Source organism: Rattus norvegicus, chromosome 1, assembly GCF_036323735.1.
Source record: "Rattus norvegicus strain BN/NHsdMcwi chromosome 1, GRCr8, whole genome shotgun sequence".
NCBI classification, from domain to species: Eukaryota; Metazoa; Chordata; class Mammalia; order Rodentia; family Muridae; genus Rattus; species Rattus norvegicus.
Window position 1 is genome coordinate 66929950 of NC_086019.1, and position 18568 is coordinate 66948517.

General features: G+C 39.0%; 1 protein-coding gene across 1 annotated transcript in view; it reads right to left on the reverse strand.

Moving 5' to 3' along the window:
* Positions 1 to 1762: 1762 nt before the first annotated feature.
* The window catches only part of Lnpep (leucyl and cystinyl aminopeptidase), a 95899-nt gene continuing 79093 nt past the window's right edge, over positions 1763 to 18568 (reverse strand). Inside the window, exons 16-18 of the mRNA NM_001113403.3 lie at positions 11267 to 11407; positions 10601 to 10682; positions 1763 to 9995 (exon numbers count right to left, since the gene is read on the reverse strand). Of these exons, the coding sequence (NP_001106874.1) occupies positions 9864 to 9995; positions 10601 to 10682; positions 11267 to 11407 (355 nt within the window). The 3' untranslated portion in view covers positions 1763 to 9863. The remainder of the gene's footprint in view (positions 9996 to 10600; positions 10683 to 11266; positions 11408 to 18568) is intronic.

Here is an 18568-nt window from a genome sequence, read left to right on the forward strand (position 1 = left end):
ATCATAATTTCTTCCAATCATGAAGCTTTTGTTAACCATATGGCAACAGTAATATCTCAGTGATTTATGCTGAAATAAAAAATTAAGACACCTTTGAGATAGACAGAATGATACCAATACTGGTCACTGTGCAAAGGTTCGTGTGGCAGCAACATGCATGAAGAAGAGACATCAGAAACAAAAAACGCTTTCCACTTTGCAGATCTGGCTTGTAAATCACGAGCTTGTCCCCTTAATAATCAACACATCGCCACTTCTGCCTGTTTAGCCTCTTCTAAAAACCCAGATTTTTCTTTCAAAATATTGCTACCTGGTGCTTGTCAACAATTTAGTTTTGACACCTATTTTAATTGCATTATGTTCTTTGATAAAAGTGAGTGGGAAAGACTGAATATTACTGTAAGTGAAGGTCTTGATAATCCCAAATCAAATATATGTGGTCTCAAAGTTGCATTTAACCTCAACTGGACTTTGACCAGTTAACTGGATGTCGTACACAAAGGAAAATAAAAGCACATAAGCACAAAGCATTGGAAAGCTACCAATTATGGGGATCAAGGTGAGTGAAACTGGTAATTTAAAGGGATGTTTATGCTCTGATAATAAAACAATGCTCTGTACACTGTTCAACCCACATACAAATATCAGTAAACTCTGGAGGCTGCATGTATCAAAAGGGATTTTTGATCAAAAGACTTTTTAGAAAGAAAGGAAAGCAGAAGGCTAATATCAAATCAAATTCTTTTGCATCGTGATTTTGAAAAAATAGGGAGGTTTATCAACAACGCCCCCACCCCAAATCTAGTGGAATTAAGTGTTCCTTACTTCCTAAGTGTTCAAATATTTAACAGTTGATATCTATGATTATAAAATACATAGCCAGTTTTTAAAAATAAAAATCCTTGCAATTTCTGAGCCTTTTGTAAATATTAGCAACGATCATAATTTTCTTTTTAAAGGTACAGCATAAAGGCTTTTAAATCCCCATACTGGGCTCTTTAGGGAAATCAAGAGACTCAGTAGATTTGTCTTCAAATGCCCAACATTAAACTCTGGTAATTATAGAATGCTAGCTTTCATTCCCATATCTAGAAACCTAAAACTTTCCCAATTCTCAGTAAAGCTGCTCAGACATGGAATAAGCTAGTTTTGTGGGCCTAACTAGGAACATAGCTGTAGCAATGTCCTTCCCGTAGGACTGGTACCTATATTCCGACTTATATGATCAAAACGGGGAAACTGTTAGCTTTCAGTGGTTTTATAGTAAGCTAGGTAGAAAAGCATTGTGGAGCCAAGTGTTCCTCACAGAATCCGAGTGTTCATAAGGACTGCACCTGTGCAAGGAACTGCCCTAAACCTTACTGAGCCCGCCGTTCCATCACACACAGTTTTAATTGCCAGTCCAGGACTCTTTCTTTTTAATCTATGAAGTAAACACTTTTGTTTCTCACAAGGACCAGAGGAGTGAGGGATTGCTATGGGCAGTTGGCCATCTGTAGATGCAACTGGCATAAATTGTCAGGGTGGATGCTGAAAATTCTCCGGTGTGCACAACAGCCTCTCAAAGCAAGTAATTCCCCAACCCAAATGTTCACAGTGTGAGTTTGGGCTCCTTTGAGTTTAATGTGTTAAGGACGCTGGAGTGAGGCAAGAAGCAATTTAGATAACTTAATGTATATGGGAACAGCTCCTGTGAAACTCAGAATCTGAGATGAAACGCTTCTAATATATAATCTGTCTAATAACATGAATCCATACAATATTTGTATTTAAATACTTTTATTTTCATTTCACAAAGAAAGCAACAGTGTTTATAGTTAAACATGCCTTTCAGTCAGTGCTGGTCATATGCAAAACAAGTAAAACAACACAATTTGCATATACAATATTACATATACGTACTATTTTCAAAATTTTCCACAAAAGACAGATTATAATACAAATTAGAATTCTAGCCTTAAACTCAGACTGAAGGAACCAAAGGTCTCTACTGGTGTTAAAAAAAAAAAAAGGCAATAGCTTTGTAAGTTTCCAAGTAATCACTTTCCAAAGTATTTGCAAGAAAAACTCTTCCTCACAGCCACAGGGAACACTTGGCTTTAATCAAGAGAGTTGACTATAGTTTGTCTCAATATTATTTGCTGATGAATGCAAATGCTCCAATTATGTGGCAATTCTCATTTCATACACACACACGCACACGCACACGCACACGCACACAGTGTATTATTGTACTGATGATTTATACAGCCCAACTTCTGGAGCATTTCTTTGAGTAAAGCCATGACCTTTACTTCCTTTGAAGTATTTCAAATTAAAAGCAGTTCAAAAATATCACTAATGACTACCATGACTAACTGCAAAAAGGTGGCCCTTTCTCTTTTATTTATGATCAAAGGTAAATGTGTCATGAATAAACTTTTTCCTCCAGCAGCAGGTATAAGTAACAGCAATGTTACGAGGATAATTTTCCAACCCATTCCTGAGAGTTTGATATGGTAAATAACATGTCTTTGAGAATTTCTAGGAGCCCTATCTAGCACTCAATGTTTCTTTAAGTGGATATGGCAAATCTTCCTCATGGAATATCAGAAAAAATGTGAGAACAAAACAATGCTAACATGCAAGAAGGACAGGGAGGTTTTCACATGCATTTTCTTTGATGCAGACAAATGTGTAGTCAACATTTACCATGTGGTGGAAGAAGAGACAAGAAGAAATGTAAGAATGCTGCGAGCAAACACACAGGCTCTAGTGCATGAAATGCACACAGAATCACAAAGCGAACGAGAAGGCAGCGTGTGAGTGTAACCTCAGATGGCATCTAACGATGAAGGTACTGACAGCAAAAGGAAAAGGAACAGGAACGGCCCAGTTAAGAGACAACCGGAGAAAGAGATGCAGCCACACAAAAGAGTTCTGGGTAAGAAAGGGCCACTGTGCCCTGCCACATGTGGATGTCCTAAGACAGAAAGGGCTTGCCCCTGACATTCTTTTGGGACCATGTTGTCTGTGAGCCACCAGAGAAGTTGCAATCAAATGGTCCATTCTAAGAATCAATGACTTCTCCTGGGTACATAAGAACAGTCAACAGAACTCTGGAGATAAATCTGAGCTTTAGGCCTCACAGAACACTACTCTCTTAAGGGCTCTTTGAATTAGTTATAGGAAACACTGATATTGGCTTGCCTCCACCACTGAAGCTACTTAAACTCACGTTTACTCAGCAATGCCCTGCCCTCTGTTGTTCCGGTATTTATAAAACTAAAGCTTGCCTTTCACCATCTCAGTTTAAATCGACACCAGCAATGCTGGATCTGGTTAGTTTCCACAATGTAGCCATATCTGAGTGTCCTTTCCCATTGTATTTGCTTCAAGCCCATTGCCACTGCTATACATGGAGTCCCAGGGTTGTACTTTCAGATACTTAACATGTAATGAGCCTTTGGTTTTTTCTTTTCCCTCTAGATACATGTAAAAACCTTCAAGAGAATAAGTATACTAAAGGGAAACAATGAGAGCAAGGGAGAAAATTAAAAATGTATACATATTTGTATCTTTAAAGATATCTATCCTACAGAATAACCTGGAAAAACACAAACCACCTGTACTAGCTACTACTAAGTGAGGAAATATACAACAAAAGATGTGCCCTGTCATCTTATGAAACTAATTTCATTATGTTCTTTATAGCTAGGCAAAGGGCTGAACACAAAATGAAATAAAGAAATGAAAACTTTATATTAAGAATAGTCTACTATCAAAATAAATCCAAACAAGTAAATAACACAGAGCTGCTTTACTCACTGTTGCCTGTGCAGGCATAAGGGAAAGGGTAGAATGGGAGATATGTCATACACTGATCCTCAATTTTGATTAGGTACCCATCTATCCATGCAAATGAAAAGGGGCCTAATCAGTACCATGAAAAAATATATTTTAAAATCATGCACTCATCCCTTTCCCCTAACCACTACCCACCTAAGCAATCCCATTCCCACCCCCTAAAAAAAAGAAAAGAAAAGAAAACAAAACAAAAACAAGTTATAAAATTATTGCCTCTGTAGGCAATGAGGGAAAGGGAGCACGGGAGAGTTATCATACCTCTGGACCTCAATGTTTTATTATCTATGTACAAATTCCAGCAAAAAACTGGTGCTACATGGAATAATATATAGAATATAGCAATATTGTATATACATTAAAAATATATAAACACCCAGACCCCCCCCCAAAGCAAACAAAAGATAAGCAAATAAAACATCTAGTCTACCACTGCCCACCAGGCAATGAGGGATAGGGAGTGTGGAGAGTTTTCATAGAATCAATCTCAGTGTTCATTAAGTACATAGTAAAAATAGTCGCACCATGGACCACGTTCAAAATGAAGTTAATACCACAAGGCATTTACAATCCTATATACATATATAACATATGGTTACCCTTTTCTCTAACAAGCTGTATTATAAGCAACAGACAAAACAAGAACTCAAGCCTTACAGTACGTGTACACTACTGCGGTATGGCACAGGGGCAGAGTGAGGGGCAGATGTTCTACACTTCTGGGTACTGATACAGACCGTTGCTTTGCTTCATTAACACAAAGGCAGACTGAGAGTGAAGAACTGAAATAACTGACAGACTTTTAAATACATCTAAAATAGAAACCCAGAACTGTTCTCACCCTGCACCCCCATGCCAAAGCTACACAACTACTCTACAAGCCACTGCCCAAACAGGCAGTGAGGGAAGGGAAAGGGGAGATTTTTCATAGAATGAACCTCAATATTCCTCATGTACCTAAGTGTCCACAAATAGATTTAGGTACAAATGAAGTAACAACAAAAAGATTAAAAAATTTATATTTACATTTTAAAGTATATACATATCCCACCCCTCCGGGTGGAAGAGAATTAGAAAATCTATGCTACTCTACAACTATTGCCCACAGAGGCAAAGAGGAAAAGGGGAAAGAGGAAGTTTTCATACATCCGGACCTCCACGTCTCATTAGGTACTTTATGTCCATGTAAAGGACTCAGTACCAAATGAAATAGCACAGTATAGTAACAAAATTATATATATTTGTAAAGAATCTATTTTTCGCCCTTAGTCCCCACTAAAGCTAAGAGAAAAAACTGAGAAGAAACACCTCCTCACAGAGATGGAACAGGAACCAGAGGACACTACATTCAGAGTCCACAGTCCATCAGGACAGGCACCCAATGAAGCAGTGACGAGGAAGCAAGAGCACCTAGGGAAATGCACAGGAGCAGCCCCAAATCACCGTCCATGCTACAGATAGCCACTGCACGGCCCACATGGGAAGGAAGGAACCGCTTAGAGAGATCCCTAACTTTACGCATAAAGCCATAAAAAGGTCAGGGAGAGCAAGGAAGTAAAAACACAGCAACAACATGTTTGTCAACTCGAAAAGGATATATTCCGCCCCCTAGCTACTTTCTGAGCCTAGCAAAAACCAACCAACTAGATAACAACCATCCGAACCCCAAACAACTTTCAAACACTCAAAATACTTTAAGAAGTATTGAAGCCAGACAATAAAGGGAAAGAGGGCACTGTTATGCATCTGAACTCCACGGTACATTGGGCATCTCCACTCTGACCACGCAGTGAATTACTATGATACAGTAGTAAAAACATATACACAGACATTAAGTACATTTCCCTCCATCTTCCACACAGACAGCCATTTTATTAGCTGTTGCCAACAGGCTCTAAGAGGTGAGAAGAAGAGAGGACTGTTCACATGTAGTCTGCCACATTTCATCAGGTATTTTCACATGTGTTTGAAGGGCATAGGACCAAATGAATTAGTAATAAAAGGCCATAGCAAGCACTACTCTGCTGTCTTCCACACTGCTACTGCCCTGAGAGGCAACAAGCGACAGGGAAGAATCTGACACACTCAACCACAATGGAAACTGAGTGTCTATGCAAAGAGACAAGTCTAAGTGAAATACAAGTGGCATTGCATCTATAACATGTTTGAAGGATGAGAGACAGCCTAAGTTCCTAAGACTGGAACAGAATAATAGGGACTACCACTATTCTGCTGCCATCAGACATCTATGTGACCTTGCACGGTTTATGTACATGTCCACAAGAAAAATGTATAGAGGGCAGCATTAAATAAGTACCAAATAGCAGCAAAACTATTTATACACACTCTTAAAAGAAGCTGCCCTCTTGAAACCCACGTTGTTAAAAATATTAAAATAAAATTATTCTGTAACTCTTGCCTACAGTAGGCAATATGGGAAGAGGAGAGATTATCAGAGAGTAGTTATTTCGCTCTTTCATTAACAGGACAAAACTTATAAAATATAAAAAATCTAAAAATACATGTATATGTTTCAAAATATGCATCACCTCCCACCCTACCCCCCAAAAAAACCCTAGTACAAGTTCTCTAAAGGTCAATCACTAATTCTAGTAGTTACTGACTAACTAGGCCATAAGGGCTGGGCAAAGGGTCATCTGTCATACTTTGGGACTTCAATTTTCATTTGGTACTTTTTGATATTTTAGAGATTTAAGAACAAAATAAAAGAATAAAAAACCCAGCAAAAATATATACCTGAGTTTCCAGAAATACAAATGTAAGGAGACAGAACATTTCCCAAACAAGAGAATTAATCCCACATAAACACAAGTAAGGCAAAGGTGAGGAAACCTACAGTGTGCCCATGGTCCCAGGCATTAGCGGCCTATGGGAAACGACCCATTCCTATCGGCAAACTCATCTCACTCCTTGGCAGCAAAGCACCTGAGACCCGCCGTGCCGTGCCGTCCTGGAAACCCACAGAGCACATGGCCTTATATAAGTGCTCAGCAGTCGGGCTGAAGACCCTCAGCTCAGGTGCTTTAGATTAAGGAACCATCTTTAAAATCCAATTTAACAACAGACAATCTTGCAACAACACAAGACTTAATTGTAATTTCTTGCTTCCCAATAATCAGAAAGGATTGTTGTGTACCCCGTAAACCTCAAGCAGCTCGATTTGTTTTGATGCCCAGGACTCTTCTGGCAGCTTTTGCTCTAATGGTGGCTAAAATCTCATGAAAATAAAAACACATATGACAAAGAAAATTAAGTAGAACCTGTGATAGAAGAACGTCTGTGAACACTCTGAAGCAATGACAAATACAATTTCATTTTCACAGACAGATGCAATGAGACAGAGGAGGGCATACGCTTCGGGGGATGGGGGCACTGCCACTACTTTACGTCTTATTATTAGCAAAGTAAACTTGTTTACTCCAACGTCTAACTTTAATAAACTCTCAAATCTCCGAATCATCTCTTGTCCTCAAGTCTAGATTTCTAATTCTATCTTTCCTAGTAATCAAGACCTTTCATATTACATTCAAGAACACCCTTTCTCTGCGGTGAGCAGAATGCTCATTTAACTGCTACCCAATGATGTCAGGTATTTGTGCTGATGCCCAAAGCACAAGCTGACCCCTGTGCTTCAATCTTCCTTCCTAAAAGTACAGAGAGAAGAATTAAATTTGAGGAAGAAAATCTGAATGCTATCAATATACTTCTCAGACTACAAATGCTACCTCAGCCTTAGAGCACTGACTTTGAGTTAGCTAAGAAGCTGCACAGAGATGAGCTAACAAAACATGAAACAGACAGAGTTCTGTGGGGAAATGTTTAAAAAGCCAGGTGAAGGTTCTAGATAATACTTAAAGTATGGCTCCAGTATCCTGGGAACAAGCAGCTACTAATAGCACTGGATCAAGAATTAGCTCTTTTTAAGCCCATATCTTCATAAGGCTTTATTTAAAACAGGGCACACCACATTTACACTCATACATGGAAAAAAGTGTTATTTAAGACAAGATTTGCCATATGCAGAAAGACTTTACAGTCAACACCAAGATGGGCAGGTAAATCTCAGGATTGGACTGATCCTGAGAAGTAGCAAAAGTTAAACTCTGTTATTAAAGTATAATTTAGTAATACAACATGGTAAAAAATGAAAAGGGGCAACCAAAACCCACAAGAGCATCTTTCCTTCACTTTAAAAATAGAAAACCCCATTAACCTTCAGTATCAACTGAACTGTCATTCATTTACCAAAAGCACAAGGGGACTAGAGATCTACAATTACCTATTTCACTAAAATATCAAGATAATTCTATGACTCTCAGGAATAACATTTTCCACTTTAAAAAAAAAAAACCAAAAAAAAAAAAATCAAAAAATGTTTAGAAAAGATTAAATTGGGAACAAACTCTAGGATTAAAGCAGGCTATTTTTCAGCTTGTCAGCCATTAAAATTGTTATATAAAAATATTCTCATAAAATAAACTATAACTTTGTATATAACTCCACATATTCTAGCTTTACAACAGCTGAATAAAAAAAAAAGTGGCCTTTCTATGGTCTGACTCTGTGGAGTGTTTTCAGTGTTCACAAATGAGTAATTCCCTTTTTATGTACATGGACACTGTTTTCAAACAAAATATAGAATTCTCATGAGTTATTAAGAAGAAAGCTTCTCTCCTAAGAATCAAAGAAACACAACAATCTAGGAATAAGTCTGCATAGCTCAAAAAATTCAAGTACGATACCTCTCCTTCAGAAGGAGTGAAGCGCCCACATTTTGCTCGGGGCCCCTCCCTTGCTTGTCCTCTGCTTGATCCTTGGCCTCGCTGTTTAACATAGTTTGGCCATGATAAACAAACAAACAAACAAACAAACAAACAAACAACTATAATTTTTTTTCAACTAAAGCAAAGCACTGTCTTTAACAGTGAAAAAAGAATTCAAAGCCCACCATATTTTCAACTTCCTCCTGTTCCACATTTTCATTGTTCCTTTAAGGTACTATGGTGAACTTCAAAATAAAAAGCTTTAATTCCAGATGACCCTATTTAAGAAATGCTTCTAATATACACTGTAACAAAAAGTAACAAACCACACATGGGTACGATTCACAGAGAAGAGGGTACCATTTGTCAGGTTCAAAAGGCAACTTAAACAAATTACATTCTTGGGTGAAAGTAAGGAGAAAGCCACCAGTGCACACAGAAAGCCTCCCATACTGTACAGGAGAAAGCTGCCTCCCAAGCATGGGTTCTCCTCCCTCTACAGGAGAAAGCTGATGGAAGGCCTTACCAGCATACAAAGTTGAGGGTACTGGAATTCATGAGTAAAGTAATTAATGTTAACTTAGTTCAGAATACTTCCTACATAGTGCCATAAAGATGAAGCGGAAAGTGTGAAATATTTGGAAAATTGAAATTTTGGGCCTGATTGTTCAGCTGTTCAATTTAATGGAAAAATGAAAAATTCTTTAGAACCTGGCTATTCTGCAGGAAAAATTATAACGTTGACATAAACCTTTTTAAAGAACCCCCAATCAGGTTTAAAGAACACCTGAGGTCATCTGTCTAGAGCTGCACCTTCAATGTCTTTGTCACTCTTCAGGGTAACTCCCAGAATGCAGGTGTACTGTTTAACGAGAAGCAACAAACAGCTGACAATCAGCAACCTCCAAAGGCAGTGGTTCTTACGGACCTTCCTCGGTTGCACTGTAACAGAAACACTCTGGACACTAAGAAATCAAACAAAATTTCTGACTTTTCTCCATTTGTGTGTCAAAGAAAAATTCTTCACTGTTATTGTAGATGGTTGACGTACAGGTGAATATAATTTTGTAATAAATAACTACCGCCTAAGGACATTTCAGAAAAGATATGAAAAATACAATTGGGCCCTGAGCTAACTAGATCCTAACAGTGCAAACAACTCAGTAGCAGGCCGGCCTTCACTCAACCTTTGCAAAAGCAGCAGAGCCATGGGCACCGGAAGATCAGCTGTGAGGGCTACAGCCACAGTGTCAGAGTTTTCAGATTCCTGGCCATCCACTGGATATTCAGCTCAATCACTTCGAAGGCCTCCTGAACACACCGAAGCTGCAAGGTTGCCTCTGACTGATTTTCGAAGAATTCCTGGACCTGCAAGTTCCACAGAAATGTATTTTAAACAAAGAAAGACTGAGGCAGGCGCCTTGATTGGTCTTTGGAAATGTTAACCGTGTGATGGTAGCTCCAAGGCCTGGCACTTAGGAAGCAGAGGAGTAGGGGAGAGTATAGAGCAGCCCCATACTTTAATACCCAAGGTATTTGCATCAGCCAAGTATGGTAATATCTGAAGTGATCTTAAAAGCAAAAGTAACCTTTTCTTCCCTGCTGGTGTCTCTACTATGTTTATACTTCTTCTTTCCTTACTATTTCTTAAAATAGAGAAAGAACTCTGAAGAAAAATGAGTCAATCTAACATTAGGCTTGATAAATAAATTCATATTTTTGAATGGGATTCCTCAAAAATAATTTTATTACTACTTAAATTATTTGTATTGAGGAGACAGCAAGTAGTGCTGAGAATGGAATCAGAATTTCATCTCCTTGCTATACATGCAATCATTTAAAAATAATCTCAACGCAGAATCATTAGAATTGATGAAAGAAGGCAGAAGGGACTAGAATTAGCACAAAAAGCCTCCACTTCACTTCAACAGAGGAGCCCTGCAATTTCCCTGCGAGCATTTTGTACAACCAACCTCAGATAAATGTGTCTTCGTTGAAAATAAGTGAGTAGATCCAGCAACAATGCTTTGAATGGTATAGGAGCCCAGATGGAACCTGAAGAAACACAAATATAAGAGAAAAAAATGAAGCAGCTGCTGAGAGCCAAAGCACTGTCCAAGAGCATGAAGGAGATGATTCAGTGCACAGGCAGATTAGGCTCTTCCTCTTGGAAACGCAGTCTAGAAGCTGGGGCATCTTTACACACTGCCACTGTGCATGAAAGGAGGTAGGGCCTTGGGATATTCTGATAGAATTTTAATTTGGTTCTCAAAAATTATCTATACCCAGAAAAATCATTATTGCTTTAAAATAAGAAGAAAACACCTATATGTGCTACCCAGCTATGCCTTGCCAATCAAGAAATATTTCTAATATATAACTAAACAAATATTTTGAAATGGCCAGGTTAGGGTGACTAGCTTACCAGGTGTACCTGGTCTTGATCGCATTTCAATGGAACAGCACTGCTAAGTGGTGTGATGCTTATGAATACAGATATCAAATAGAAAGCTGGTGTATGAGAGGTGCTTCCTCACTTAGGATGAATCATAACCCCAAGGAGCCAGCATGGCACTAGGAGTGTTTTGCAAATGCACAGCCTGAGAATCTGAAAGTCAGTCATTCCACAAAAGACTTACTTATGTACAAGCTTATTCCAGTTTTCCTTAACAAAATCCCATGCCAGCAAATGTCCAGGAAACTGTCTGCCCACTGTTCTAATGATAAGTGACAACTTCTGTGTCCGAATGATATCACCATCAAGGCTACTTTTCATTAACCTGAAGAAGAAAACAGATTTAGCCTTCAAAATAATTGTTATTTGAAGTGATGACTAAACTTAGATTAGTGTTGGGTTCCAATATTTTTAATCAATTCAAGGTACATGAGGTTGGACTAGGTTTAGTATACAAGTTAGAACTTGTTGGTTATTTTACTAATCATGATACACACCTTCCTGTTTTGTCACATAGTGATTTATGGTATATAAAGGAAAAATTGCAACTAATTACAATTTTGGAAACATTTCCTGTTTTTTTTTCAAGTCAGGAATACTCAGCCTACTGGACACAAACATACAGACCAGTACTAATTCTACTAAAAAACAACTAAAAACAGGACAAAGTGGTCCTTAAAAATATTTTCTCATTTTACTTTGTTCAGGCGCTGTTTGAGCATTTATAATGAAAAGTTATAGTATATTGTGCTAAGGTCAAAGTGTAGCCACTGCTTTAAAGATAACGCTTATTACAGGTGAGCTACATGCTGTCCACTGACTACTGTAAGGCCACACCTCTGCCTGGCTTGCTGAAGAGGCCTGCTGAGCCCCAGGAACATCCAGATTAGACCCCTCCCCACCTATCCCTGCCTACCAGGTGCACCTGGGGCAGTTAGCAGAGGTGAACTGTGAGGTATCCCTGACCTTCACTGTCCAGTCCATAGCTCTGCCTGCCTTCCTGAGGAAGCCTGCAGAGCCCCAGGATCATTCAGGTCCACCTGTAGGAACAGCCAGCAGAGGTTAGCATCTTGCTATTCCCTGAACTGCACTGTCAGGCCCACAGCTCTGCATGTCTCCTGGAGGAGTCCTGCTGGAATCAGGAATATCTAGCCAACACTAGGGACAATCGGATGGTTAAAGGCCAGGGTAATAACACAATCAGTAAGAGACAGGGTAATATGGCAACATCAGAGCCCAGCTATCCTACTATAGCAAGTCCTGGACATCTTAACATAGCCAAAGCACAAGAAGATGACCTTAAATAAACAAATCCCTTAAAGAAATACAGGAAAATAGAATCAAACAGGTTAAGGACAGGAATACAACTGTTCAAGACCTGAAAATGGAAACAGAAGCAATAACAAAAACACAAGCCAATGGAATCCTGGAAATGGAAAAACTAGGGAAGAGTGTAGAAACTACAGAATACAGCATAACCAACAGAATACAAAGGATAAAGAGAGAATCTCAGGCTCAGAAGATACCATATCAAAAACTGACACGCCAGTCAAAGAAAATGCTAAATTCTAAAAAGTTCCTGACACAAAACATTCACAAAATCTGGGATACCATAAAAGACCTAACCTAAGACTAATAGTAACAGAAGAAGTTAAAAGAGCTTCATCTCCAAGGCCCAGAAAATACTTTTAACAAAATCATAGAAGAAAATTTCCCTAACCTAAAGAACAAAAGGTCCATAAACATATAAGAAGCTTACAGAACACCAAATAGATTGGACCAGAAAAGAAAATCCTCCTGCTACTTAATAATTAAAACACTAAATGTACAGAATAATGAAAGAATATTAAAAGCTGCAAGAGAAAAGAAACCAAATAATATATAAAGGCAGACCTATTCAGAATTACACCTGACTTCTCAACAGAAACTCTAAAAGCCAGACTTTAAGAGACCACAGATGTCAGCCAAGACTTCTGTACTCAACAAAACTTTCATAACTAAATAAATAAAACCAGGTATTTCATGACAAAAGCAAATTTAAGCAGTATCTATCCACAAAAACAAACCCTACAGAAAATACTAGAAGGAAAACTCCAACCTAAGGAGACTAACTACACCCAAAAAAAAAGAACCATAGGAAAAAGATACCCCATATATCAGCAAAACCAAAAAGCAAAACAAAACAAAACAAAAAACAAAAACAAAAAGGCACACATACATGCATGAGTGTGTGCCCACACCCCCCCCCCCACATTACTGCCAACATCAAAATAACAGGAATTACAATTATTGGTCACTAATACCTCAATATCAATGGACTCATTGGACTAGATTCCTCAATAAAAAGACACAGGTTAACAGAATGGATAAGAAAACAGGATGTAGATGGCAAGAAATAATCAAACTCAGGGCTGAAATCAATCAATTAGAAACTAAGAGAACAATGCAAAGAATCAATAAAACCATGAGCTGGTTCTTTGAGAAATCAACATAGACAAATCCAAGCCAAACTTACTTAAAGGGAGAGAGACAAGATATAAATTAACAAAATCAGAAATGAAAGGGGGACATAACAACAGACACCAAGGAAATCCAAAGAATCATTAGGTCTTACCTCAAAAATCTGTACTCCGCAAAATTGAAAAATCTAAGAAAAATGTATGATTTTCTTGATAGATATCACTTACCAAAGTTAAATGAAGATCAGATAAACAATTTAAGTAAAATGATAGTCCCATAGAAATAGACACAGTCATTAAGTTCCTCAACAAAAAAAGCTCAGGTCAGACAGTTTCAGCACAGAATTCTACCAGACTTTCAAAGAAGAGCTAATAATTTTCAAAATGATTCCACAAAATAGAAACAAAAAGACCATTACCAAATTCATTCAATGAAGCCAGTCATCCTGATACCCAAACCTCACAAAGACTGAAGAATTGCAAAGCAATTTCCCTTGTGAATATTAATGCAAAAATACTCAACAAAATACTCACAAACTAAATCCAAGAACACATCAAAAACCATCGACCATGAGCAAATAAGTTTCATCCCATAGATACAGTGATGGTTTAACACATGAAAATCCATCAATATAATCCCTCACAGAAATGAACTGAAAGACCCACATGGTCATCTCATTAGATGTTAAAAATTCCATGACAAAATCTAACACCCCTTCATGTTAAAGTCTTGGAGAGATCAGGGATACAAGGTACATATCTAAAACAATAAAGGCAATATACAGCGAGCCAATAACCAACATCAAATGGAGAGAAACTTAAAGCAATTCCACTAAAATCAGGGACAAGACAAGGCTGCCCACTGTCTCCATATCTATTCAATATAGTACTTAAAGTTCTAGCTAGAGCAGTAAGACAACTGAAGGAGATCAGGGAATGCAAATTGGATAGGAAGAAGTCAAAGTATCTGTATTTGCAGATGATCTGATAGTATACATAAGTGACCCCAAAAATTCAACCAGAGAACTCTTTCGGCAGATAAACACCTTCGGCAAAGTGGCTGGATACAAAATTAACTAAAAAAAAAAAAAATCAGTAGCCCTCCTTTAAACAAATAATAGATCTGAGAAAGGAATTAGGAAAACAACACCCTTCACAACAGCCATAAAAAATATAAAAGATTGGTGTAACTCTACCAAGTAAATGAAAGACCTGTATGACAAGAACTTCAGGTCCCTGAAGGAAAAAAATTGAAGAAGACATTATAAGATCGAAAGATCTCCCATGCTCATGGATTGGTAGGATTAACATGGTAAAAATAACTATCTTACCAAAAGCAATCTACAAATTCAATGCAATCCCCATCAAAATTCCAACACATTCTTCACAGACCTGAAAAGAACAAATCTCAACTTTATATGGAAAACCAAAAAAAAAAAAAAAAAAACCCCCTCAGGATACCTGAAGCAATCCTATATAATAAAAGAACTTCCTGAGGTATTACCATCCCTGATTGCAAGCTGTACTACAGAGCAAAAGTAATAGAAACTACATGGTATTGGCATAAAAACAGACAGGTTGAACAGTTGAATAGAATCAAAGACCCAAAATATATCCACTCACTTATGGACACTAGTTTTGACAAAGAAGCCAAAACTGTACAATGGGAAAAAGAAAGCATCTTTCAAAACACAAATGGTGCTGGCCTAGCTAGATTTCTGTTATGTGGAAGAATGCAAACAGACCCATATCTATCTATCTATTCACAAAACTCAAGTGGACCAAAGACCTTAACCAAAAACCAGACACACTATATCAAATAGAAGAGAAAGTGGGGCACTGCCTTGAACACATTGGCAGAGGAGACAAATTCTTAAACAGAACACTAATAGCTCAGGCCCTAAGATCAACAATTAATAAATGGGACCTAATGACACTGAGAAGCTTCTGTAAGGAAAGAGATACCATAAACAGCAGCCTATAGAACAGAAAAAGATCTTCACCAACCCTACATCAGACAGAGTACTATTATCCAAAATATATAAAGAACTCAAGAAAGTAGATACTCAACAAACCAAACAACCCAATTAAAAATGGGCTACAAGGATGTAGATCGCTCCTGAGAGACACAGCCAGAATACAGCAAATACAGAGGCGAATGCCAGCAGCAAACCACTGAACTGAGAATAGGTCCCCTATTGAAGGAATCAGAGAAAGAACTGGAAGAGCTTGAAGGGGCTCGAGACCCCAAAAGTACAACAATGCCAAGCAACCAGAGCTTCCAGGGACTAAGCCACTACCTAAAGACTATACATGGACTGACCCTGGACTCTGACCCCATAGGTAGCAATGAATATCCTAGTAAGAGCACCAGTGGAAGGGGAAGCCCTGGGTCCTGCTAAGACTGAACCCCCAGTGAACTAGTCTATGGGGGGAGGGCGGCAATGGTGGGAGGGTTGGGAGGGGAACACCCATAAGGAAGGGGAGGGGGGAGGGGGATGTTTGCCCGGAAACCGGGAAAGGGAATAACACTCGAAATGTATATAAGAAATACTCAAGTTAATTAAAAAAAAAAAATGGGCTACAAAACTAATCAGAGAAATCTCAACAGAATCTCTAAAGATTGAGACGCTCTTGGGCATATACCCAAAAGATGCCCCAACATATAACAAAGACACGTGCTCCACTATGTTCATAGCAGCCTTATTTATAATAGCCAGAAGCTGGAAAGAACCCAGATGCCCTTCAACAGAGGAATGGATACAGAAAATGTGGTACATCTACACAATGGAATATTACTCAGCTATCAAAAACAATGACTTTATGAAATTCGTGGGCAAATGGTTGGAACTGGAAAATATCATCCTGAGTGAGGTAACCCAATCACAGAAAAACACACATGGTATGCACTCATTGATAAGTGGCTATTAGTCCAAATGCTTGAATTACCCTAGATGCCTAGAACAAATGAAACTCAAGACGGATGACCAAAATGTAAATGCTTCACTCCTTCTTTAAAAGGGGAACAAGAATACCCTTGGCAGGGAATAGAGAGGCAAAGATTAAAACAGACACAGAAGGAACACCCATTCAGAGCCTGCCCCACATGTGGCCCATACATATACAGCCATCCAATTAGACAACATGGATGAAGCAAAGAAGTGCAGACCGACAGGAGCCGGATGTACATCGCTCCTGAGAGACACAGCCAGAATACAGCAAATACAGAGGCGAATGCCAGCAGCAAACCACTGAACTGAGAATGGGACCCCCGTTGAAGGAATCAGAGAAAGAACTGGAAGAGCTTGAAGGGGCTCGAGACCCCAAAAGTACAACAATGCCAAGCAACCAGAGCTTCCAGGGACTAAGCCACTACCCAAAGACTATACATGGACTGACCCTGGACTCTGACCCCATAGGTAGCAATGAATATCCTAGTAAGAGCACCAGTGGAAGGGGAAGCCCTGGGTCCTGCTAAGACTGAACCCCCAGTGAAGGTGATTGTTGGGGGGAGGGCGGCAATGGGGGGAGGATGGGGAGGGGGAGGGATTAGGGGGATGTTTGCCCGGAAACCGGGAAAGGGAATAACACTCGAAATGTAAATAAGAAACACTCAAGTTAATAAAAAAAAAAAAAAAAAAAAGAAATGTTCAACCTTCTTCGTTAGCAGGAAAACGCAACTCAAGATGACTTTGAGACTCCATTTTACACATGTCAGAATGGCAAAGATCACAAACTCAGTGACAGGACATGGTGGCAAGGGTGTGGAGCAAGGGGGACACTCCTTCATTGCTGGTGGGAATGCAAAAGTGTATAACCACTTTGGAATTCTATTTGGCAGTTTCTCAGAAAATTGGGAATAGTTCTACCTCAAGACCCAGCTCTACCGCTCCTGGGAATATACAGAAGATACAGCATCATACTAAAAGGTCACTTGCTCAACTATGTTCAGAGCAGATTTATTTATAGTAGCCAGAAGCTAGAAACAACCCAGATGTCCCTCAACGGAAGAATGGATACAGAAAATGTGGTACATCTACATAATGAACTACTACTCAGCTATTAAAAACAAGGACATCATGAAATATGCAGGCAAATGGATGGACCTAGTAATACCCTGATTGCGGTAACCCAGACCCATAAAGACAGGCATGGTGTGCACTCACTTGTAAGTAGATATTAGCCATAAGGTACAGGATAACCAGGCTACAACCCACAGACCCAAAGCAGCTAAGTAACCAGTAGGAGTAGGGCCCACGGGAAAATGGTTGAGTCTTACTCAGGATGGGGAAAAAATAGACGTCAGAGTTGGATGGAAGGAGGCGAGTGGGTGGGAGAAGTAGGTGTGGGGGTTGGGAGGGGACAGAGATGGGAAAAATAAAGAGAATAAAAGGTAATGCTTATTTACAGAATATCATTTAGAAAGTAGGTATGGGCAGAGCCCAAGGGTGTCCCTGGGAGACTGTTAGAATTTAGCTAAGTGAATTTATGTTATAGAAGCAACAGGCTAAGATGTTCCCTCTACCCTCAGAATGGCTTTTAGTGTCCTAAGTTGCATGCACCTTTGAATTACCTCTGGCCACTTGAACCTTTACTCTGGCCTTTTCCTATTCTCTGTCAGGTCTTACTGCCTTTTTTTCACCCACAGCAGCTACTGTTTCTAGGCCATGCAGTTGGACATTAAGATGTATAAGCAATAAATTCATAGGAAGATAGAATATACACACTTCGGTAGTTGTCCTTTTCTGAAGTGTTTGTATTTTCAGAGTGACACCACAAACGGATCAATACCTAGTCCCAGCAGAGTTTAGAACATCATGCCAAAGGAAGACATTTCTCAGCAGGGCACACATGGAGTTGGTGATTACTGACATCTTCACATTTCTCCAACCAAGTGTACTCTGTACATGTGTTAAGATTCAGTCCCCAAGATAAAGTCCTGGCTCATGGACACTTCACACCACAATGTCCAAATCAGGAGGGAGTTAGAGTATGAGAGAACTCAAGAGAAAATGGTCTCCTGTTCT